General features: G+C 34.0%; 3 protein-coding genes and 1 pseudogene across 3 annotated transcripts; 2 read left to right on the top strand and 2 right to left on the bottom strand.

The window, feature by feature from the left end:
* Nucleotides 1-423: 423 nt before the first annotated feature.
* Nucleotides 424-1,887, bottom strand: LOC122600477 (annotated as a pseudogene).
* Nucleotides 1,888-5,102: 3,215 nt separating this feature from the next.
* LOC122601860 lies at nt 5,103-8,176 on the top strand. The gene is made up of 4 exons (XM_043774594.1): nt 5,103-5,764; nt 5,906-6,839; nt 6,955-7,352; nt 7,432-8,176. The coding sequence occupies exons 1-4, from the start codon at nt 5,103-5,105 to the stop codon at nt 8,174-8,176; spliced, it is 2,739 nt and encodes a 912-aa protein (XP_043630529.1).
* Nucleotides 8,177-10,473: 2,297 nt separating this feature from the next.
* LOC122600488 (J domain-containing protein spf31) lies at nt 10,474-16,244 on the bottom strand. The gene is made up of 9 exons (XM_043773210.1): nt 16,005-16,244; nt 15,697-15,787; nt 15,543-15,603; nt 14,845-14,922; nt 13,735-13,808; nt 12,018-12,131; nt 11,789-11,896; nt 11,179-11,217; nt 10,474-10,725 (listed from the first exon to the last, which is right to left on the bottom strand). The coding sequence occupies exons 1-9, from the start codon at nt 16,100-16,102 to the stop codon at nt 10,639-10,641; spliced, it is 750 nt and encodes a 249-aa protein (XP_043629145.1). The 5' UTR covers nt 16,103-16,244; the 3' UTR covers nt 10,474-10,638.
* A 1,893-nt stretch (nt 16,245-18,137) lies between these two features.
* On the top strand, nt 18,138-26,249 carry LOC122600880 (serine/threonine-protein kinase TOUSLED-like). The gene is made up of 16 exons (XM_043773656.1): nt 18,138-18,580; nt 19,401-19,490; nt 19,681-19,869; nt 21,118-21,171; nt 21,697-21,804; nt 21,892-21,936; nt 22,043-22,155; nt 22,401-22,467; nt 23,011-23,077; nt 23,218-23,315; nt 23,394-23,573; nt 24,147-24,357; nt 24,437-24,701; nt 25,068-25,122; nt 25,336-25,497; nt 25,659-26,249. Exons 1-16 carry the CDS (start codon nt 18,362-18,364, stop codon nt 25,752-25,754), a joined length of 2,019 nt encoding a protein of 672 aa, XP_043629591.1. The 5' UTR covers nt 18,138-18,361; the 3' UTR covers nt 25,755-26,249.

The following is a 26,249-nucleotide window of genomic DNA, read 5'->3' as shown; positions in this document are numbered from 1 at the left end:
TATAATGTGTCTATGGTTACTATATCTATTTATATTCATTTTTTTATTGTGATAACCGAGATGTCTCTGTGATCCCCTAGCTCATGGGATGGTCAGTAAAATTTTAATACAGGCTAAAATATGTGCTTACCATTAGTGATGTTGTTCATAGTAGGTCAGGGACTTCAATATATGCTTATCTGCTATAAAATGAAGATTTGCTGTAATCCTTGAATAAAACTAACTGAATCTTTGATTGAATGTGCTTAGGATTTAAGTCTGTATTCATAACTTTGTTTTTGGAATTGCTTTTAAAAAGAGTGCGAAAGTAATAAGGCAAATTGAGTTTATATTTTATATATTTTACTAGAACCTGTAGCAATACTAAGTTTACATAAACAATATGCAACTAGTATGCATTATATTAGCAGCACCCACATTCAACTAGTTCTTGTTCTTTAGATAACTTTGTAAAAGAACATTGTAAGTAACACTATTTGGTTGGCAACCACTCTCTTCCCTTTTAAGAAACAACTGCTTTGCATCCCCCAACATGCCTTCCCGACACAGCCCACCGATCACGACAGTATATGTCTGGACATTAGGTTGAAAACCTTTAACCATCAGGTCTTGGAAAAGACCCCTTGCAATATCGAACTTTTAGCATTTGCTTGCCCCATCCATGAGGATAGTGTACACAACGACATCTGAATTTAGCTTGTTATTACCCATCAAATGGAACAAAGAAAGAGCCTCCTCTACTTGATGGTTGCTGTAAAGACCCTCTAGAATTATCCTATAAGTGTATTCATTTGGGATTTGGCCTTGTGCTCGCATTTCATCAATAAGCATACGTGCAGCGCCACAACGTCTTGCCATAAACAATCGTTGTATCATGGTGTTGTAAGTGATTATATTGGGTTTCAAACCATTTCTAGTCATTTCACTAAACATTTGCAAGGCCTCGTCTATGTTTGAATTCTTGCAATACCCATTCAATAAACTGTTATAAGTAATAACAGTAGGGATGAGACCTCTCAACGGTAATGAATCAAAAATTGTCTTTGCTTTGGTCATTTCACCACGCAGACAATAACCATCAATGAGTGAGCTGTAGGTTATGATGTCTGGCTTCTTGCCTTTGTCAACCATGATGTTGATGATACTCTCAGCTTCTTCCGTCTTACCTTCCTTGCAGAATGCATCAACTAATATATTATAGATATAAACATCTGGAGAGATCCTATAATCATCCATTTCTTTTAGCAACTTATACACCTTATCTCACTCACTTAATTTACAGAGGCCGGAAATCAAAGAGGAGTATGTGACGACATCAGGTGCAATGCGTTTTTGAAAGACCATCTCTTTGAACAGCTTGAAGGCATCATCAATCATTTGGTCCTTGCAAAGACTATCAAAGATAGTATTATATGAAACAACAGTAGGTTTATAGCCTTTTTCATCCATGAGCCTAAGCAAAGAAAGGGCGGTAACATTATCACCCAACTTGCAAAGGCCCTTGATCATTGTAGAGTACATAGCAGCATCAGGTTCACAGAGTTTGAGTCTGATGAGTTTCTTGAAGAAGATTTCGGCCTCAAGATTTCTATCTTCAAGGATGAGCCCATCTAAAAGTGTACTAAAAGTGTAGACATCAGGTACAATAGATCGTCTAAAGCAAAAGCCTAGGAGTGCAAAACCGTCGTTGGTTTGACGCAGCTGACAACAACACTTGATGGCAATACCGGTGGTGTAGTGATTAACAGGAACAGCAATTGCACACATTCTATTGAAGAGATCAATCGAATGCGAAAAATGTTTCATTTTGGTGACAGAATTCAAGAGCTAGGTAAAATCAACAACAGACGGAAGAGGGGTTCTGTGAGTCATTTCATCGAACAGGTTCAAGGCATCTTCCAACTTTGAAACTTTTTGATATTTAGAAAGGGAATTGATTTAAAACCAACTGGGTTGGATCAGTGTTTGGAGCTCATGCCTCTGAAAACAAAGGTCATGGATTCGATCCTCATGCCCAGCAAGGCTGGAGGTCATTTTCTACCTATGGTAGAACCTGGAAGCAGCCTCTCTACCTTTGGTAGGGGTAAGGCTGTCTACATATCAACCTCCCCCATACACTGTCGAAGACGGTATTAGGACCCAAAACCCGTGGAAGACGGCATTGGGAGTTACTTACTTTTTTAGAAAGGGAATTGATTTCATCCATATGAAAATGATTTGAAAAATGAAAAGCGGATGCAGAGCCGGCTCTACAGTAGATTAAGGTTAGGCGATCGTTTAAGGCCTCCACATATTAAAGGCCCCAACTTTTATTAGCTTTCGAGCATAGGTATGTTACATTTCGAAAATTTGATGCTAGTAATTATGTTTTCGATAGATAAACTAAGTATTTTATGCTAAAAAGTTGATTGCTGAAATCAAAATAGAAGAAAAATGAAAAACTTAGATCTTGTTTTAATGGAGGAAAATTATAGAGGTTGAAGATGACCCAATACAGTATAGTTGACCAGTTATACATTTGTACTTAGATTACATTATTTAATGTCCTTTTACTATATCTAAATTTAACTTAGTCACCTCTACTTTTATTTTTACCAATTTAGACCCACCGTAATAGTTTATGTAATGGAGTGAAAATTTACAATTTTAATACTAATAATCGTATCTTTTCTTTTTAAAGATGTTATAAATTTTGATAGTATAACTTTATATATACTTGCATATATATAGACACATAGTGTTGTTAAAAAATTTGTTTTACTCAATTAATTTCGTTATTAATAAGTTTTTAATTTCTTTTTGTTGATTTCATGTCCAAATAAAATAAAAGGGTTTCGTTAAAATTTTTTTAAAAAGGCCTCTTATATTAGTACCGCTTAAGGCCACCAAAAAGGTTAAGCCGGCACTAAGCGGATGTTATTGTATTTGTTGAAGCAGAAGAAATTAGAAGATGGATATAAGAAGCGGATATACCTTTGAGCTTGAAGAAACAATTTGTTGGGTTCACCAATTTCGCCATTTATCACACGATTTCAAAAAGCAACTCCCAATGACGTCTTCTACGGGTTTTGGGTCTCAATACCGTCTTCGACGGTGTCTGGGGATGTTGATATGTAGACAACCTTATCCTTACCAAAAGTAGAGAGACTGCTTCCAGGTTCTACCATTGGTAGAAAAGGGCCTAGCCTTGCTAGGCATGAGGATCGAACCCATGACCTCTGTTTTCAGAGGCATGAGCTCCAAACACTGATCCTACTCGATTTCAAGTCACCATTAAAATCTTGTTTGTGTTTTTTTTTAAATGCAATATCAACACTTTTTTATTGCTGTACACAGAAATGTTTGGCAACGGATCTATGTCACTTTGGAGGAGAAAACGAGTTCAATGCAGGAAGGTGCATTTTGGTGTAAATACAGTTTTTGGAGTTAGTTTTTAAAAAAATCAAACCACTAGTAATTTTCCAGAATATAAAATATTTTTGTTATCACAGTTTATGAATTTTTTGTAAGTATCAATAGATCTTTTCATGTATGCAATTATTTATTAGACTCGATGTTAAGTCTAACACTGCATTCTTTAGTTTTTTTTTTAAGGAAAAGAAAGGAAAAGATAAGAAATTTTACCTTTTTGCATTCTTGAGATTTTTTTCTAATGGAAAAGAAAGTGTAAGGAAGGAAAAGTTAGGGCTTTTTCCTCCAAAATCTTTCTGGCCATTTTTGGTCATATTTGAATGGAAAACTTCTATGATTGTTTTCTCACCCTTTGAACCAACAATTTCTCCATATTCACTCCTTAGTTTGGACTCCTCCTTCGATCTTAATCATCACTCATCAGGTATCAATTCTTTTCAGTAATTAATTCTTGATTGAAAGGGTTTATTAGAACTTTAACTTTGGACTCCTTCGATCTGCAATCATTAGGTATGATTTTTTCTTGATCTTGCCATCGTGATATTATTCAATACTAATGAATGAATTGAAGTCGGTGATATTGCCATCGTGAAAGCAGACTTCTTGTTGTGGTGATGATGATGATTCCATTTTATTAATTTTTAATTAATTATAATTAGTATTGAATAATAGGAAAGAAAGAAAGAAACCTGATGATGATGATGATTCCCATCGGTGGTGGTGTGTGGATGGTTCTAAAGTATCAAAGTTATATAATTTTATTTTGGTTTCTTTTGAACTCAAGAATGCCTTTTTCTTATATAACTTTCTATCCTTTATTTCCCTATCCAATCTTCCCCTTTCTTTTTTTTTTTTAATAAAAACTCAAGAATACAGTATAAATGAAACTATAAATGTTAGATACGATATAGATTAGAATTGGATATATATATGTATTGTAAACTTGGGTATGTCTAGGTTTTATTTTTGTAGAAGAGTTGTAATTTTATGAGAATTAATAAAATCACAATTAAAGAAAAACCCACAAATGTTCACGAAAATAGTTTTGAATTATTGCATTTTAAGTACCAACCAAACTACAAAGAATAAATTTCTATTTGACTTCATTTTTTAAACAAGAAATACAACGAGCTATATAAATCAAGTCAAGGTTAACTTGATCACCAGGTAATCAAATTATTATAGAAAACTAATTTAATATGATGAGATAACCAAGTAGTACCAAAGATCATAATATGTCTAACTTTGAGTCACTTTTTCTAATCAACCGGCAAAAACACGACGTTGTTTTCAACAATGTTCAGGTTCAGGTTTATCTCTAGGGAGAAGGTCGTTTTAAATTACATTGGTCTGCATATGACTTAGGGATAAATGCAGAAAATAGAAAGGACCTTTCACACAATTCACAATATTAGCAGTGATCTTTAAAACTTCACGTTATTAGAAACGACCTTTCATATATTCACGTATACAACAACATTTGCCACGCGTCGCCTGTGACGTGGAAAATTTTAATGATGTGGCGAAAATTTACTGACGTGGAATATCATTATTATTTTTAATCCCTGAATTCGTTTTCCAGATCATTTCCCACCAAAACAAATCGTTTCTCGTTCCCCCTAAACTATAAAAATTAGGGTTTGTAAACCCAATACCAATTACGGGCGATTGGGCTGTGATCAAGGGTTCTAATGGCATCCTTTACAAGAAAAGGTTTCTCGTTTGACATTCATCATTCCGGTATGTTTCTGAAACACCCTTTATCATATGTAGGTGGTAAGGTCGACACAATCGATAATTTTTGTATAAAAGGAAATCTCACTATGAAATTTTTGAATGAGGCTTTCCTAAAAATAACAAAAACCACAAAATGTACTAGTATCTATTATTGTGTTCTTGGTAAAGACCTTAGTAATGGAGGACTTAGGATCATCAATGGTGATGTGGATTTGAAGATATTTCTTCATCATATGTCGAATACTAATAGAAGAGTATCTGTTTTTTTAAGTCAATTTGTGGATGACTTGAGTAATTTCATTAGAGTGGATATTAATTTGATTGAACAATTTGGGATTAATATTGAAGAAAATGTAGTTGAAGAAAATTTGGGGGACAATATTCAAGATAACATTGAAGTAAATGTTGTTGAGGAAGAAAATGGTGGAGAAGGAAACATGGAAAATGTTGAAGAGTCAAGTGAGGAAGGAGATGATTCTGGGCATGATTATTCAACAGATGATGATGATGATGATGATGATGATACTGCATCTTTAGATCATATCTCAGATGTGGAAGAAGTGATTGAGACTAGGCAGAAGAGACTAAATAAAGAGGCCAAAATTGAGGCAAGGATGTTGCATCAAAAAGCTCTTTTTGATGAAAAAAAGAAGAAAGCCACTAAGAAACAAAAACAAAATCCAAAAGATACAGGAACAGATGACATGTTTGAAGAACATGAGGAGTTTCTAACTGATCTTTCAGGTTATTTGCATAGGCTAAATAATGAGGAAACAAACAATGCAAACTTAGAGAATGATGAAGGGATTGAAGATGATACAGAGAAAGGTCCTAGGCATAATCCTAAAGTTCATTGGAAGGTGATGAAACCAGTGTTGTTGGAAAGATATGAAAGCCCAAAGCAACTCAAACAGTGTTTGACTAACTATGCTTTGGCAAATGGATATCATATCTTAATGAGCATAGTGACCATAAGAATATTAGCTGTTTGTGGGAAGAAGGATGAGGCAACTGGTAAAAGATTCTGCCCATTTAGGTTATGGGCTACTTGGATGAAAGGAGAGTGCTCATTTCAGATAAAGACACTTATTGATGAGCATAGATGTTATAGAAATTTTGAGGCTTGTTCTGCAGTGAATTACAGATTTGTTGCAGACAAGTTTGCAAACAGAATTAGGCAAAATCCCAATATTAAATTGAAAGAGATTCAAGAAGCATTCATGAAGAAGTTTAAGTGTAGTATTTCAGCAAATCAAGCTATCAGGGCTAGATTACATGCAAAGTATGAGTATGAAGAGTCAGTGAAGAAGCATTATGAGAAACTAAGGGACTATGGAGCAGAAATGATCAAAAGAAATCCAGGGAGTACAGTTAAGTTGAATGTTTCAAGAAATCCAGATGGTAAAATATATTTTCAGGGTTTTTATGTGTGTTTTAAGGGGTTGCAAGATGGTTGGAAGGCTGGGTGTAGGAGAATCATACATTTAGATGGTTGTTTTCTAAAAACTGTTTGCAAAGGTGAATTATTGTCAGCAGTGGGTAGGGATGCCAATAACCATATTTTCCCAATTGCATGGGCTGTTGTTACTGTGGAGAACAAAGAGAACTGGGCATGGTTCATTGACTTGCTTAAAGATGATCTTGACTTGGGCAGTGGCAATGGTATAGCATTGATGTCAGATCAACATAAGGTACATACTTATTAGTGTTTCAATTTGCTTATATAGGAATCTTTTAGTACATTTAATCCATAAGGTACATATTTATGCCAATCTTTTAGTATAATTGATATATTGCCCAATGCAGGGTCTTATTGAATCTGTGAAAGATATATTACCCAATGCAGAGCACAGACAATGTGCTAGGCATATTTATGCCAACTTTAGGAAGAAATTTAATGGGGTTTTGTATAGGAATCTATTTTGGAGAATTTGCAAGTCTAGTCATCCTACTTTATTTGATGAAAACATGAAACAGTTGAAAGAGGCACACATTGATGCTTACAATTATTTGATGAAAAGAGAACCAAAAACATGGTGTAGGGCCTTTTTTAGAAGTGGAATAGCATGTGAAGCTGTAGAAAATGGGATTAGTGAGTGTTTTAACTCATTGATTGTTGAAATAAGGAAACTGCAGGCTACATGGAATGATGACATCTGTCCAGCCATAAGGAAAAGATTGGAACTAGCAAAGGATGAACAGATGTAAGTTGCCATCTATTTTTCTAATTTCTAATTTCTTATTTCTTATCTCTTATTTGTATTTCCTTATTTGTATTTTCAGCAATTGGAAGGTGGTCCCAGGTGGAGGTGCTCAGTTTGAGATAATTAAAGGATGTGAAAGCTACATAGTTGATGAAAAGAAACAAGAATGCACATGTAGAATGTGGCAATTGTCTGGTATTCCTTGTCCGCATTCTGTTGCTATGTTGTTTTACATTAGAAAGGCACCAGAAAATTATGTGTCTAGCTGGTACAAAATTAGGACTTTTCAAAGTACATATTCTTATTGCATTAATCCAATGAGTGGCATAAGAGATTGGCCAAAGGTTGATCGACCTCACCCTTTACCACCAATGGAAAGAAGGATGCCTAGTAGGCCTAAGATCACTAGAAGGAAAGATGCAATTGAGAATGCTGATAAAGGTAACAGGGCCAGTGGTAAGCCAAGGAGGACTGGATTGGTGATGACATGCTCAAACTGTCTTGAGGATGGTCACAACATTAGATCTTGCCAAAATGCAACAAAGGTGCCACCACCTAAGGAGTTTAAAAAGGCTGGAAGGGCAAGAGTAAGTGAGTTCAATGAAGGTGCAGGAAGAGGTATTGGAAGGGGTTCTGGCAGTGGTGGAAGGGGTAATGGAAGGGGTTCTGGCAGTGGTGGAAGGGGTATTGGTAGAGGTGCAGGAAGAGGTACTGGTAGAGGTGCAGGACACAAAATTCCCAAGGGAATTGGAGTTACATTTGACCCTGAAACTGGTGAAACAGTCATAGGGGTAAGTTACATTCTATTTTATTTTGTATGTTAGTGTTAAAATATATTATTTACTTATTTATATATGTGTAAATAGGATGCAAGAGGCCAATTTCATCCAATTTGGCCACAACATTCACCAAATCCAGTGCCACAACCTACTGAAAATGCTCCAAATGATGTGAATGATTTGCCACAAGCTACTGAAAATGCTCCAAATGAGGAGATAGGCACTCAACAAGCTACTGAAAATGCTCCAAATGTTGCACATGTTGAGGATATCACTGCCACTCAAGAGTCATTGAATGTAGATGATTGTATGAATGAAGCTGCTTTTGAGAGTCAGGACTCAATGATGGAAGATGCAGACAGGATTTTGGAAACTATTAAAAAGGTGAAACAGGAAGGATGTAAAAGTGCAGAACCACAAGGTTTGAATCAAGGTGAAGATGGTGCAGAGCCACAAGGTGAAGATGGTGAAGAGCCACAAGGTGAAGATGGTGCAGAGCCACAAGGTGAAGAAACAATGACAAGAGAGAAAATTGAAGCTATGATGCAGACTAAAATAGGTTTGCAAGAATTGTTATTTCCAAAAGCTGCTGTGGAAGGTAAAAATGTTGAAAAAAGACATAAGGCTTTCTTTGACCATCATAAGAAGTTAGGGAAGTTTGGTTTATATGGACGACCACCAAAAAGGCACAATCTTAGACCCAGACCTAGTAAGCCACTGCTTCCACATGAAAAGGGTGCAAAAGAAGATAACCCAATTACCCTTCTTTGAAGCATTTTGATGTTTGTTTTTAATTTAGTCTCTGCTTAAATAATTTGTCAGGATTGAATGATGTATTTTGAATTATGTGTCTGTTTGAACAATGTGGCTATCATCTTTATGTATTCTAAATGATGTATTTTGAATTATGTGTCTGTTTTGAAAGATGAACATCTGTTTAAAAGTTCATGTATTCTGATTATAAGTTTTCCTATTTAGCATGTTTTTCTTGTGATTTTTCCAAAATATTTGTACAAAACTGCTAGAAATAAACTCCATTTTCCTATAACCATAAAATGCAATTTCATTTCATCATAAACTGCAAATACATTAGAGAATTACAATACCCTATCTAACAAAGCAAACCAAGAACAAAAGCAACATTCCAACAAAACATGCCTTATAAAACACTAATTTTGCTTTAGTTTTTGCCAGTTCTTTTTTCATTATTTCCATGGACTCCACTAATTCTTTCTTCTCATCATCTTCATGACTGCTTTCTTTAGTAATTAAATGTAGTTGATACATTGCCTCCTTGTATCTCTCATCAAGAGGAGGATCAACCCACGCAAAAAAATCACAATTCATCCTTCCAGTACCCTGAATTGATCGTTTATAAGCAAAAAAACAAGAAAAATAAATGAATTATCAAATACAAAACTTACCCATTTAGCACATCTCTTGAATCTTCTATTTGGGTTCTTCTTTGTCCAAGAGGTCCACTCTTTTGTTAGGAGCGGAGGGTTACACTCACAATATTGATGTTGTGAAGATGAAGCCCTATTTTGATTTCTTCCATGGAGCCCTAATTTGATCGATGCTGATGAGGAGGAAGACATGACCCGTAATCGATTTGGGTAAGAAAAAACCTAATTTGGTTTTTGGGATCGATTTGGGGATTTTATAGTTGGGGGGAAACGATTTGTTTTGGTGGGAAATGATCTGGAAAACGAATTCAGGGATTAAAAATAATAATGATATTCCACGTCAGTAAATTTTCGCCACGTCATTAAAATTTTCCACGTCACAGGCGACGCGTGGCAAATGTTGCTGTATACGTGAATATATGAAAGGTCGTTTCTAATAACGTGAAGTTTTAAAGGTCACTGCTAATATCGTGAATTGTGTGAAAGGTCCTTTCTATTTTCTGCATTTATCCCTATAACTTATTTCAAGAACACCAACTTCTTTCGTGACAACAAATGACACTCAAGATGGTTGTGATTTGTAAAATGATTTGCCGTCAAACTTCAGGTGTAAAGGGGGCTGCTAGCAACTAATGTTCATTTGGCATCTAATACTCGGTGGGATCAACAACTTGCAACATTCTCTTCTCTAACAATTAGACCACCTATTGCATGTAAGAGCAATGATACAACATCGACTACATGTATTACAGTTTCAAAGATCAAGATCGAAAAAGACATACACGGATATACCTAATGTCAAACATTCATTGGCATATGTCTATATTTAGACATATTTATCATTTTTCAATTCATATATGTTGGGATTAAAAGAAGGGGAGTTGCCCTTTGCATTAAACATCAAGAAGTTTGAAATAAAGGTAAAAAGTTCTAATGTAGATGGAATATTGGAATGTAACTATGAAGGCATAAAATGCAATATACAATGCTCTTATACTGGGTTACAAATGACAATAAGAAATTACAAGGTTATCGTATTCAACCACTAGATGATTCTTTCAAGTTACATACTTAAGTAGATAACATCATTTGTAATCACGCCTAACCTCGCTTCACAGGCCTTTGAACATACGACTTGTTGGGATCTTCTGTTTTCAGCTTTGGTGGTCGTAGTTCGCCTTTCTTCACCTACACACATGATTAACCAATCCAGCATCCATCAGTGATCAGCCATTTGTACTCTACTAGTCTACTTAATTCCAAAAGTGACGATTTCGATCTGCTTACTTATATTTACACACATGATTAACCAATCCAGCATCCATCAGTGATCAGCCATTTGTACTCTACTAGTCTACTTAGTTAATTCCAAAAGTGACGATTTCGATCCGCTTACTTATATTTGCACTCTGATTCAGCTTTTGTTATATCTTTAACAAAGTCAAATGAGTGTAAAGGGTCGAACTCCGCTCAAAATATACTTCTAATGCATAAAACCTCCTAAATCATTTAATTTTAAAAATTGGATTACTAATAAACCAATCATTTAGCCCATTACCCGAATAATCCATTCTTCCACCGCTAGGATTTTCCAAAAAAAACAAAACAGACACGGAAGAAAAATCAAGATGATTATCATACCTTCTTTCCCCCTTTCATAAAATCTCTCCAGCTAGAAACCTGATTAACATAGAAAGTCGGCTCAGGGAGATCAGAATCAATACAAACTCATGTAGCTGTGTGTCGAATGTAAAATGATACAAATTTGAGTATGAAACAATATACATTTCAAGAAATCTCCTTGGCACTAATTTCATGAGAACTATATTTATTATTTTTTAAAATTGGAGTGGCTGCTTAGGTGGCGGCAGGCAATTTTAGGGACTGTTTTTATTATGTTATAATAGTGATTATAAAAACGGGCGAAATAACATGAGAAATATAACTATATAAATGACAAAGCTAATTGAAGTTTTATTTTGTTTTCAAATCACCAGGGTAGTTTATTTATTCTAGGTTGGCGGGAGAACATTCATGTAATTAGTAGCATGTCAGGGATGGAGTGTGAAGGAGTTCAAACTAAGGACTAAAACTATATTATTTTTGGTAACACACAGAGGCCATTAATGTGATTAAATCAACAAAAACAATGTCAGTTTCAAACTTACTGCATGGGTTGAGGGCTTGTCATTAAAGATGTTCATAGGTAGATCATCATTTTAACAGTACAGTATAGAGAAAGAATACAAACCCTGTTTTCCCTAGTTCCTTCCCACTGCTCCTCATGTTCACGCTTCCGCTTCCAATTCTCTTTAGATTCTTCCTCGTCCTTCTTTAATCTACCTTCCTCTTCGGAAATCTACACAAAAACCACGGGAAGAAGGTCAGAATCATAAACTAGAGAATCTTGTGTTGTATTCACTTAGGTATAATTGTATAAACAGATTAAATATAATAAAATAAGTTATCTTCAAACATACTCTCATCTGCATTTTTCTCCTTCGCCACTCTTGATCGGTTAGTATTTTCCGAACCTTCAATTTTAGCTGAAGCTGATATTCATCTGACTTTTCATATTCTTGCTCATATTTTCCCTGCAAGGAACTCAAAGAACAAGAATGATATCATACTCTGCAGGAAAATTCCATTAAGATAGCAGTGATGTTGAAACGAGTTCAGAAAGTCATGATGCTGTCTTTCAAAGAATACTAGCATGGTACCCGCACAATGAGGCGGAAACAAATAGTTTCTTGTTCGTAATCAGTTTTTTATGATTTTCAATACCGTATTGCTGTTTTACAGAACAGTAAGAGAGATATATGAGATGCATTGCTAGACGTGTGATAGAGAAAAATGTAAGGGGGAAAGAGGAATGTGTAAATGGATGGTCCAATATCCTTTGTATATTGTCCTTTTGTCTTTTATTTTGTACATTTTTGTTATGACCATAGTGTCCTTGAAAATGAATGGTTTTGATGAATGGTCTTGATCTATGAGTATAAAAATGGATGACTTAAAATTTTGTCTTTAACTTACAATTGAAGTCTTAAAAATTTCTAGAAGGGTAATGGAAATGCTTTATATATAAGTATAGATAATTAGATTAACAGAGGATGACAAGAAATTAACTCAAATTTGAATAAGTTGTAACCAGAAAAACTGGATCACAATATGTATTTGCAGAAAGTAGTAAGATCATAGTAACAAGCAGAGTAAGAAGTAAGGTGTTCTTGGATAAAAGAAGGGGAAAAAATGAAGGAAATAAAGGAGCACGGCACCACACCATGCTGAAAGGAACCAGGGAAAGAATGAAGAATCACAACGGGTAACTTAAGTCCAACTGTCTAAAGAAATAAACTTGAAGGTGAAACACAAACTTAATGTAGAGTAGTGCACTTACACTTCTACTAAAGTAATCCAAAATATGGAATAATCCAGTTTTGTTATATAAAAGATAAACCATAACTGGTAAAGAAAGCAACACAAAAGACGTTTGAGTTTTAGTAGAGTTATCTTATACTACTTGATTGATCCCAAAAATATTCCATTTCTCTTTTTTAAAATAAAAGAGCTTACATGTCAACAATATCAAATCATATAACGTATTTCATTTCTAATAAAAAACACAAAAGGTATACACGTTGTAAGGTTTCACACGTAGTACGTGTCTCCCAATTTTTATTTAGTAAAACTATACAATACATCTTTCGTTTTAAAGGTTTTTATATAGATTCCGAGATGCATACACATGGAGAAAACACCCCGTGAACTCGTATCACAATATCACTATCCTAGCAACATACAAAAAGAATAATGGAGTGTAAAATTCGCATAAGTTCAAAAGTTTAAATACAGTAAGATACACTCTGGGATTTGATAATTAGCATTTAGATATGGAGTGTAGTAGATAATCAAGACTAGTAAACCTATATCTACCAACTTACTAATGTCACTGTTAGTATACCTGAACAAAAAACTAATAAATTCGGCCCATATCAAATTTCACAAGGGTTTACAGCAAAACTCAGGAAATTAATCTACAGATAAATGTCAAAAAGAATACAGCTTCCTGGAATAAAAAGTGTACCACGAACATGAATGAACGAAAAGCACCTTAGCCATAAAAGTGACAAAATACTGCTTCTTTCTCGGATTATCATTAGTGTTCCTAAAATGCAAAAAAGAAGTATGTTTTACCTCATCGACTTGTGACTTCAGCTTAGATGCGATGTCTTTCTTCAGTTCCTTTTTCCTCATTGCCCGCAGTTCCTCTGCAGACGATTAAGTAGATTTCAAACTATCGTACTAAATGAACAGCAAAATAATATGGAGCAAACATAGTAAGAATATCAGTATGACATAAAAAGTTATCATCACAATACATTTCTATACTCGAACATGAACCAAGTCATTAATTTATGAAATCAACACTGCTACATGCAATCTAGTATCCAGCAGTCAAGACTATCCCAGTTTCTGTGAAAGCCCAAGGGTGATTGTATGAACTCCATAAAGATATAGAATCCATAATCTGCATTCAAATTTTCTAGAGCTCTAACTACTTTTCAAGTTGTACAGAATGAGGGTCCAATAAAGTTCCGGCATCCAGTTTAGTCTACCATTTTTAATGGTTATCTTCTTTATCTGTAATAATGACTTATGACTCTAGTATGCATACTTCAAATTCGGCCAGGTATTCCAGTATTAACTTACACAACAACTTTTGCACACACATCTGTCTGCATGCTACTGCTTCCAGTATTTCAAGTCTTTAAAAAATTCAGTATCAAAATATCTAGTAACGTTCCAAGTTTCATACGTAAATCCAGTATCAATTCATCAAATGGTATCCATATTACATGTTTTATCAATTATGTTATGTAAAACAAAACGTCAAAACATGGTGGCTTTAAATGACAACGTAAAAGATGTACTGCACAATACGCCAAACCCACAAAGGCACATGATGTGCCTCACAAGACACTTTCAAGTTTCGACTAGATCCTTCCACCACGACCACCAAGCTTATGAAAACTCTAAGACTCCACGCGACAACGCTCCTTATTCCTATTCACTACAATGAAGCTTTCTAGTTCTAAATGTAGTAAAAATAACTCTTTAGACCTCAAAACTTAATGACAGAAAGTACCACAGAATATATATATATATATCGGTTGTAATACGGTCTGAGATGAGAATAGCATATTACCAAATATGATACATGAACACACTAAGTACGAGTCACGTAATCATAAGATACAGAAATGAGCTACTACAGTAGAAACATAATTTAGCTTTTGTGCAAACCTCTTGCTGCATTAATTTGGTTTACAAGATACTCCCTTTCTTGTGGATCGAGCAATAGCTGCTGGGCTTTTGCTAGTGCTGCATAAAATAGCGTCACAGTTTGTTATAGCAGTGAATGATATGATAACAAGCAATTCTAAAATGTATAACACCATAAAAAGAATAACAAAATGCTAACACATAGTCAGTAAACCCATATCAAATCGTCGTGAATTTTAATGGCCTCAATACGAAGTAACTTCGACCGGAAGAGCAAAGTTTGACTTTTCATCCTTCAACTGAAAATAAAACTCATGGCCTAAGAACCTTGTAAGCTTTTGCAGAGATATGTAAGCATCAGAAACTTTTAATAATCTGATTTTCGATGTTTATTACAATGAACTGTGAAATTGTACTTAGCTATAACCTTTAGACCCTCTGTTTATTTAACCAATTTATGTAAATCACATCAATAATCAAAACCATACATTTACATCAGAAAATATCGATTCTCCAACTTCTAGGTTGAAAAGGCAGAAGCTCTAACCACTGGTAACTTTAAGTTTTCACAACCAGATATATTGCATAATGATAATGAATAAATAAAAAAATCAGTCAGCTATATGTATTGTCAATAACCCAAAATCTTCTCACACCAAAACAAAAAACACTAGTAAGAAAATGCAGAGGCTCTTAACGTTAAACGATACTTTACATACCCGAAAAAGCTTCCTTCGCCATGGGATGTTTACACTTATCAGGATGGACCAGCAAGGATAACTGTGTATCAACATTAGAACATGTCGATCAAACTCGAAAAATTAAAAATGCTAATCGATAATTCGATACACGCAACAAGGATAACGATATTACCTTACGATATTGCTTTTTCACATCTTCCGGGGCAGAATCGAACGGTAGATTAAGATACTCAAACGCATTTAGCTTAAAGCACGATAGAATCCTGTTATATATATAGAATCATTATTCCAGAATATATGATAATAATTAGATAATACGAGTAATAATAACAATAATTAGAATCTTATAAGTATATGTGTCCAGTTATTTATACTTAGAATTATTTATTATCTCTAACTAATATGAATAATTTAAATCAATTTTCAATTAATTTAGGGCAATAATAAAAATAAAATTAAAATTAAAGAAAGATAGGATACCTGACGACTTCATTATCACGTTCAACTTCGCTGACTTCGGCGTAGAAGGATTTAAGAAGCAAATCGTCCTCGATTGATGTATTATTGGCTTCTCCCATCGTATTTCAATTTGCTCACACAAATTTTTCTAATTTTTAATTGATTATTTATTTATTTCTATAGTGACTGTGATAATCGGGTTTCCAGCGATTTTGGTTGGGTTTTCGGGTACCCGATGAATATAGATAGATGATTAATATTTGGCGAACGGAGGTATTGGGATTTTAGTAGTTTGGATGTAAAAAGTTTTTAGATAAACCCTGTGGGAAGTGGAGTTACCAGGGTTGGCCCTTGTATTTTGTGTATGTGTCGATAATCTCGACACAACTTGAAATCAGCGAATCGTTCGCCAGCTAGGTCAAATTGGAGCAACGTTAAGATTTGTAGACTTGCAAACCAGCTAACGAATTTATTTTCTAGGGGTTTGAGTTAGGGATTAGCTAAACAAGGTGGCTCGTCAACTTAAAATTATATAACTTTTAATTTATCAATGAGACAATAGTATAATAGTTGTATCGTTTTTTTAAATTACCAGTATACCCGCACAATACACTGAAATACCATCTCTTAAATAAAAAAATAATTATTCGATGAACACATACATCAATAAGTGATGACGACCCCAAGTTTCCCAACTTTATTAAATCAACGATTCTTCTATTAAATCATAGAGTTATTTAATTTTTCTCGAATGTAAATTTATAATGGAGAAATACATCATCAATATAGCAAAAGTGCATATATTACTGTATTTTCATTTAATGTCATTTTGATTGTTTATATTGACAAATATAGAGAGTTAAGATCTTTGAAAAAATTAATTAATGAATAAGCTTTATCTCATATTTCTGATATGGAATGACATAATTAAGTTTAACTTAAGAGATAAATGGATTTGATTTTACTAATTTGGGTATTGTTGCATATTCTCAAATGTATTTGACTGGTGAGAGAATTTTTGTATTTGAAGTTTTCATTGTTCATATCGTCATCATATTAGTAAATGTTAGTATTGATCAAATATAACTTAAACAATTATGTTTTTGATTACTGATTTTTAGTATGAAATCTAATAAAATATCAAATTATATGAGATAATAATTTATATCTTTTAATTTTTTATTCAGTTGCTCATTTACAAAATTATGGAGATATCAAATCAATTAATAATTTTTTATTTTAATATTTTATAATTATATTTTTCTATATTTTATTTTTAATTAGACTAACTTCATACTTAACGGAGATATCTATGAGTCGATATTAAAAGGAAATCATTTTGCCTATGAGCTTATGTAACGAGGTTAAGACATAATTAATATCAAAGATAGATAAGTTATTTATAATCATTCCTTATTGCCATTGGGTTCCTCTTTTTGGTAATACATATTTAAAAGAGTTTTTATATTATTTTGTGTTATTGATTTGTTTCTTTTGCAGAAAAAATGTTTAAGATCAATCCAAACTAACCCGTTTTTATAGATTATGTCACATCCTTTTATTATTTCAGTCATTTTACAGATCAAATGAAAACTTAAAAAGAATATCATGTTTCACTTTTATTACCTAAATGAAACAAATGTTGAAATGGTGTCTTGGTATTCGGTAGTTATTGTTTGTGATTAAATATTTTGATTTATTTTTTAAAATTATTTTTTACAGTATGAAATTTTTCTTGATCGTCGTTTTATTATATACTATAAATGATATACTCATGAGTTCATTGAGTCTGATGCTTTTAGTTCATAATGCTATTGATATTCTACATCCGATATCAGGAAAAAAAGGATTGGTTGTGTACGATTTGAAACTTCTACATCCGATATCAGTAAAAATTGAGAATTGTTCATATATCAACTCTCTTCCATATCTTCTCTTTTATTATTCTATATCTTAAGTTAAGAACGCAGTATAAAAGTTTATAATTTTGCCTTTCAAAAGTAAGACATTATGTATATAGTTTTGAAATGTTAAAACTTAAAAGCTAAAATTATAATGTAAGTCAAACCTCAAGGACCAATCCTATAGCTTACTCAATACGCACCCTCACAAGTCACAACATTCACCATCTTAAACAAACCATTGACCCCTTTCAAGATTCATTTCCGACCTATTCTGACCTCTCCCTCCTTCCATCAACACCCCCAACCAAAACTCACTTCTTTTTCTTTCAAAATTCAAAACAAAACAAAAACCCTAAAATTCATCACAAATAAAAACACTCCCTCCATTCCCTTCGATCCTTGTCAGAAACCCTTATTTTCTGACATGCGATCATTCTAAATTATACAAAGATATATAATAATAAAATAATAAAAATGTCAGAAGACGTTCTACTACACTTTACATCAAACTCATCAAATCAATCCGATCAATCACTGCCATCCAAAATTGCCAAACTTGAAGCTCGAATGGTCGGTAAAACAACGCCGGTTTCCGCGTCTTCTGCTGTTGCCACTGCTAAGTTTGGACCTAATGGCGCTGCTTCCGTTTTCACCGAGTCGTTAGATTCTAGCGATTCCGAAGAGGATGATTCTGTAATAAATCCTCTATACTTTTATTTTCCTCAAGCACACACACACACACACACACATATATATATAGTTATTATATGATATCTGCTTGTGATTTTAGAACAATGTAGGTTAATGAATCGTATTAGAAGCAATGTTGATGTGTTTTTTAGCTCAAATTTTAGATTATTGATACATTTAGGCGTTTTTAGGGTGCGAGTTTTAGAAGCCCTAGTTTAATTTTAGAGGAATTAAGCATAACAAGTGCATTTAACGTATTTGCGCTAGAATTTCCGATTGTTGTATAATTAGGGGGGTTGGCATATTTTTAGTTTAACTAAAAAGTTATGCCGTTTGCTTTTGGGGCTTCTTATGTGATATTATTTGAGAATAATATTTCCCCTTCGGTGCAATAATAAGCTCAGTTAGATAATTGTCAGATCAACGTGTTAACGATAAAAACACGAGCATTAAAAGGTTTTAAGCATATAGGGTTGTACAGGGCATGTTTCTAGCTAGCTCCACAAGTTTACAAGAGATGCTAAGTACACATTTAATCCTCTCTTATGTAATTCTTATACTAGTATATCCAAGCATGAATAGTTTAGGAAATAGAAGTGATATATATTATACAAAATTGAAAACATTGGAAATTCGATACTACTGCTAAATATGAATTACACCGTCACAAAGAAACCAAACATTAAGAGGTGAACCTCATAGGAGTGGAAAATGACTAGTTATTCTTATGTGAAATGACTTCTTGAAAGCCTTTTCTTTTGAACATCATAAGCATACCGGTCAGCTAATCTTCTGTTTATGTATTATTATTTTTTTTTCTCAGAATGGGGGAGAGTTTCTCATACAACCTAACTTTCAGAAGCGTAGAAAGCTCGCTGATGATGCTGACTCAACTGCATCTGACCAAGCTAAGGTTGATTTGTTATTATAATAATTTGTGACCAATCTATGTGATGCAAAACTTCTTTCCCTCGGTCCAATTACATTATATCTTAAACTTTATGTTATTTTTTTCGCCTGTAAGCAACCTTATCCTCCTACTATTGGTTTCAAAATGTATTCGGTTTCGGTATTCATTATTGTTGTCTTGTTGAAAAATCTAGGTAGTGGCAGATGTGAGGCAAAAGGTTGCAGAAACTGTGGAGGTTAAGAGCAGCTCAGATGTAAATAGAAGAAAAATCCGTAGTAAGGGAAATTCTACTCCAGCCAGAGGACGTGCTTCCGTAGTTAATGATCAGACAAGAATACAGAACTCGGCCACAAATGGCCTTCTCGAGAACTCACATCAGAAGGTATCTTTTTTGTGTACTGTTCTTGGATTTTGCTTGTAAAAGCTCTAAGAGCTTTACCACCAAAGCTAGTTAGTTTCCGTTAATATATTGTAATCCAAGAATGCATAGCCATTAGCAAGTGCATCATTTTTGTTTGTTGACAGAAGATAACCATGAATAAGGACATAATTTTTGTTAATCCCATCTAGTGTTTTACTTATCTGTTTGTGTATACTTGTACCTTTTAATGGTTGTTAGATAGATTAAGTGTCAAAACTTTTCACATCTCACCTGTTACAATCACAATGAAAGTCTAGGTGGCATTTTTGTTAATTCATTTTTATGTTTATGTTTTATGTGGAACCTTTTGATTAGCAAGGAAAGGACTAATCCAAAAGATAACCTAAAGCTTGGTTGTATACTATACTTCAGAAAGATCAATGACAGACACAATGCTGTGCATGTGGTTAAAAGTCTTTTTGACAATACGTAGAGTTTGAGTTCCATTAGGAAACTGTCAACAAAAATAATATGTTCTAAGTTCTAACCACTTTGTAGATATTTAGAGGGCCACGTTAGAAATACCAATTCATAATACGTACGATATTTTAAGGTGATGAGTGCTCTTTTTTTTTCTCTTAATCTTGCATAAGTTGGAAATCAAGGATGTTTACTGGCCAAAGATTGTTATTATTTTGATAAGCCATTGAAAGTACAGAACAGGTACCTAACTGGAGTATAACTTCTACTATTTCAGTACCCTAAGAAATGAAATAGTAGATGAATAGATCCATGTATATCACATTGAGAACATTTGAAATGATTCTGTTAAATTTATCTCCCTTCTTGCCTTTTCCATGTAAGGATTCAATGGGTTCTTTAACAGTTGTATATGGTTATGAATTCTTATGATCTTTGAACTTAATCTGACAGTTTTGTTTTTCCTTTTGAAATGAACTTAAATTTGAGAAGAGACAATAATAAAACGTTAGACGAGTAACAGTTCACTAACACTTGCATGGTGAACATATAAACTATTTAACTTATCACGTTTTTGAGCCATGATGGTTTAAAATGCTTTAGAAATTTATGATATGATAGGATTGATTGCAGCGTTACTTTTGTTGTTGGTGGAGAGTACTGAGAACTCCATTCACGTTGAGTTTTTTAGTTTTATTGTGCTTAGTCATTCTTATTTTTATATCTTCTAGATCTTTTCCCTTTCTGTTTGATTGGTCAATGACGCTCCCTCCCTTCAAAATACTGCAGGAGAGTAGCAAGCTGAAGGAACACTTTGGACAAAATGAATGTGCTTTGTTAGAGGTATTTTTTCTTAATTACATCCTGTCTAGACGCACGTCTTATGTTTAACTAGAGGTCTACCTGTGCAGTGTGTTTCCTATTATTGATAGAATGTTTAAAAACAGAAATGATTATTTAAATTAGTATATAAATAATTTACACATTAAATGATAAGGTAAAGAAGGAAACTTTAAATTTTCAGAAATCAAGACACCCCCAAATAAACTATAAGGTATAAGTATAGATTAACCATTTTTTAAATCTATGTGGATTAATCATCTCCTGGGCAAAAATTAAGCCAATTTTTATTCTTGTGTGAAGGTTGTTGAATTAGTAGCGATGTTATTTAAGATTTTTGACTAGTGAGTTATATTTTCAATGGATGAATATGTGGACTATTTAGTGGAAAAATTAGTGCCCCTTAACTGCTGGCTAAATGAGTTGTATATTTTAAATTTTTACTATAGGCAGTAGCATGCTTTTTGTTTTTACTATCGTCTATAATTCTTCTTCGCACCTAAGTATTCTTTATCATAAACAATGTAGGAGGAAATCACATCCTTGCGCGCCAAGATAACAACCCTAGAGGATGACTTACGTAAAGCACGCCAAGAGGCCTCAGAATATCAACATCTATGCCAACAGTTGGAAAAGGTTTAGTTGCTGTCAGCTTCTTAATTAACTATTCGGAAACCATATAGTAATTTAGCATCACTATTCATCTTTTATTCTCTTGTACAGGAACTTAAGGAGGTAAAAAGTAATGAACAGCAGGTTAAACCAAAGGTGAGTTTCAGTATGATGTATTTTCACTTTTATTAAGTAGCACTGCCACAGGAACATGCCTTTCATTACTCTGCTAATAAGTTCATTAAACTTCTTTCTATCGCAGAGACTGAAAGTAATATCTGATCTGCTGATATCTGTGTCTAAAGCTGAGCGACAAGAAGCAAGAATGAAAGTACGACATGATTCATTGAGGCTTGGCAATGTCGGAGTTATCAGGTAAAGCATCCGGTGATATCTTTGCAGCCTAGTCAGCCGGCATTGTTACAAGTGTATGTAAATTAGAATTTTTGTTGGCAAATAGCTGTTGACTTATTTGTTGACCAACATACAGTTTGGAAATCGCAATTTTTGCCTGTTATCTCTCGACTAACAACATGCTGCATATCTTCTACTTTTCGTATTTTGGGAATGCATCTGATATATAATTCTTTCTTCTTCTTTTTTTTTTTGTCAAACTGCAGAGCTGGAACAGTCATATCTGAGACATGGGAAGATGGACAAGCCATTAAAGATCTTAATGCTCGGCAGGTGTGTTCTATTTTGATACTCATTCTAAAATTTTATGCTTCCTTTGTGCTGATAGAAGCTTGGACATAAGCTTTTCCCACCGCCGACTGAGAAATAACATAGAGACCAAAGTTTATGAGAAATCAACCATAACAGAATGGAAAGTGGTATTGCTAAATGAACTTAAAGCTGTAGCTGAGGAATCAATTAATATCTATTGCAACCACTCCCTAAATTAAGCGTTTTAATTGCAACTATCTTAACTATTGCCTGAAATCAGGACATTATCAAACTTAATTGTAATATATGGTTAGAATGGTAACACCTGCAATACTATTTATTGAAAACAAAGAAACCACTCACATTTTATTCCATGTAAGAGAATATGGATGCAAAACATACACATATGTTCTGTACATCCACTAAGTATCTACCACTTTCGGATCATTCAACACCTATCAGAATTGAGAATTGCAATTGCGACCTCTTGCATAATGCTTTAAGCATCAAATAATACATAAGTGGATTTTGACATTCACATTACAATCGTTTTCTGCTTTCTAGAGGCATTTGCTAGAGTTGAGGGAGGCTGTTGAGAGGCAGCGGAAGTCATTAAAGAAAAAACAGCCAGGTAAACAATCTTCCCATACCTTATATCGGATTTAGTTGGATATTTTTATAATTATGAGTGGCAATTATTTGTTATATCGATCATGAAAATTTGAATATTTGCTCTAACCAAGTTTAAAATCCTTGAATCTATCTCTAAAGATAAGGGTGATGGAAGCGATGCTGAATCGGGAGCTTCAGAAGAAGATATCATCATCCAGGATGAAATTTACAAATCCCGTCTAGCCAGCATCAAGCGTGTAAGTTCCCCCATTGGTTAGCAGATAATCTATGTTTTTTAGTTTTGGAAGTGTTCATTTCATTGTTTTATATAACAGGAAGAGGAATCCTATGTGCGTGAACGAGATCGATATGAATTAGAGAAGGGACGCCTCATACGTGAAATGAAACGTATTAGAGATGAGGATGGTTCTCGTTTTAATAATTACCAGATCCTAAACCATCGATATGCCCTCTTGAACCTTCTCGGGAAAGGAGGATTCAGTGAGGTGTACAAGGTTTCTTTTTTCTTCCCTTTTTCCTATGCTTTTGATTTTCTTTAGTCTGCTTGGATGGTAATTCAATTGCTACACATTCCAACAAACCACCAACTATTAAAAAAATGTAGAGGTGGCAATATTGACTCATTTGCTTATGAATGATCAATTTGGGTTTTTATAAAATCTCCAATGGACCAGATAGGTCAAAGTTTGATTATTGTATTATGTAAAGCTTAAAAATATAATTCAGAAAGTTAGATTATCACTAGTTTTAATATAGTTTTTGGTACGCTTATTATATATAAGTTTGGATACTAAAATTTAACAAACTTATCACCAACCCTCCCAATTTGTCATCTCTTGCTTTGTCTCATTTGTTGCGCTTATCTACAAGCTTGTAAGTTAACCCATCTACAGTGATTTGAAGCAACCTTTTTCTTTAGTTTCGGGAGGTGATATTTGTACCACTATTTTTGATGGATGTACCACAATGTATACATTTTACAGCTGACTGTACAGATGAGCAATGCATAGTTGTGGTAAATCTATCAAAATAAGTGGTACTAATATCACTTCTCTTATCTTTATCAGGCATTCGATTTGGTGGAGTATAGGTATGTGGCATGTAAGCTTCATGGCTTAAACGCCCAATGGAGTGAGGATAAGAAGCAAAGTTACATACGTCATGCTATACGAGAATATAATATCCATAAAACCTTGATACACCATCACATTGTTCGTCTATGGGACATCTTTGAGATAGATCAAAATACCTTTTGCACGATTTTGGAGTATTGCAGTGGTATGCATTTTTTAAACATTTTTTGCAATATGGCTTGGTTCATTCAACTTTTGTAAATTTATTTTTGTTCTGTATACAGGGAAAGATCTCGATGCTGTTCTTAAAGCAACCCCCATACTACCAGAAAAAGAAGCTAGGATAATTATTTTTCAGATATTTCAAGGACTTGTATACTTGAACAAAAGAAACCAGAGGATTATTCATTATGATTTGAAACCTGGGAATGTACTATTTGATGAATTTGGTGTTGCAAAAGTTACTGATTTTGGTCTTAGCAAGATTGTGGAGGACGATGTCGGTTCTCAAGGCATGGAGCTCACATCCCAGGGAGCTGGAACATATTGGTGAGCCATCGATTAGTTGGTTTATAAGCTATTCCTTTGCAATGAAGTTGGAAAATTTGAAGTTGATATGAATTCTTTTCTTTATATCTTTATCATAATCATTACTATTTTATAATTTCCCTTATATATCAATATAAAGTTCAGTTGTGCATGAATTTTTGAAGTTCTTTGTTATATGGTTTCTTTGACATTCTGGATTGTATATTGCAAAAGTACAAGCTGAACAGAGGGTTTAGACTATGATCTAGTTAGCTCAATCAACATTTGTTGACTTGATGATTGTACTTCACTTAAGGCATGCATTCTACTGATGTTTTATGGTGGCAGGCTGGCAGCCAATTGATGATTTCTTTCTATCATGCTCAGGTACCTCCCACCAGAATGCTTTGAGTTAAACAAGATTCCCCTTATTTCGTCAAAGGTAAGTGGTACAGATTTGACTTTATTCTATTCACACTAGTTAAGTTACCATTTAACAAATATCGACTTGTCTTTTCAATTGTGAAAAAAATGGTCAATTTTAGGCCTTTTTACGCGTGATATGTCCGAAGGGGGGCATATAGCTTAATTATTTTGTAGACTGCTTTTAACTTGTTTTTAGTTTAAGCAATGAGCTGTTTTCTTTTGAGAATAGGTTGATGTGTGGTCAGCTGGTATTTTATTATACCAAATGCTTTTTGGAAGACGTCCTTTCGGGCATGATCAGACACAAGAACGGATATTGCGTGAAGATACTATAATCAAAGCCCGAAAAGTTGAATTTCCTTCAAGACCTTCTGTGTCAAATGAAGCAAAGGTTAGCTCTTCAACCAATGTTCTCCTTGTGGTTTTCTTTATTTGTACTCATATCATCAGTACCCAAGTCATAAATATGGGTTCCTTAAAAGTAACAGCTAAACTAACCAGGGGTGTTACAAGCATTTCTGTTGTATATCTAAAACCTTTTTTTTCTTTCAGGAATTTATCCGGCGATGCTTAACATATAACCAGGAAGATAGACCTGATGTGCTAACTATAGCTCAAGAGCCGTACCTTGTATACTCCAAGAAATGATTCCAAGTGGAGAACAGCCACTTGATAGATATAAGTGATTTTTGCAGCCACTGGCTGATCTTCCCCATGATCAGTTACCAAAAGTTGTGGCAGTTAAATATCTTTGGCTGAAAAAGCTACAGGAATCCAAAAAAGCCTAGGCATAGGTCCAAAGAACAGCAAATATGGAAAATTTCCTCAAGTAAATTGTGAAGTGTTCAGTTCTCTTTTTGACCCAGAAGTTGGGTTTTTTCTTCTTCTTTAGTCTCTACCAAAACAATTGTACTCTTTGTTGTACGAGTTTCGTTAACATTTTGGATGTAAATATGAGGATAAGGGAGACCTTACCTTAATGGGGAAGTGGGAATTTGGTATGAGCATTCAAACGATGTCTCAAGTTATTCTTGTGTTTGGAAGGCAATGAAAGCTCTGTTCCCCCCACCCAGTGCTGTGTGTGTAACTTGTTATCAGCTACTATTGTATGGCAGAAACATTAGTCGAGTTCATTGTATGTAA

Source organism: Erigeron canadensis, chromosome 5 (assembly GCF_010389155.1).
Source record: "Erigeron canadensis isolate Cc75 chromosome 5, C_canadensis_v1, whole genome shotgun sequence".
NCBI classification, from domain to species: Eukaryota; Viridiplantae; Streptophyta; class Magnoliopsida; order Asterales; family Asteraceae; genus Erigeron; species Erigeron canadensis.
The sequence above is the reverse complement of the archived record's forward strand: the minus strand, read 5'-3'. Positions and strand labels throughout refer to the sequence as shown.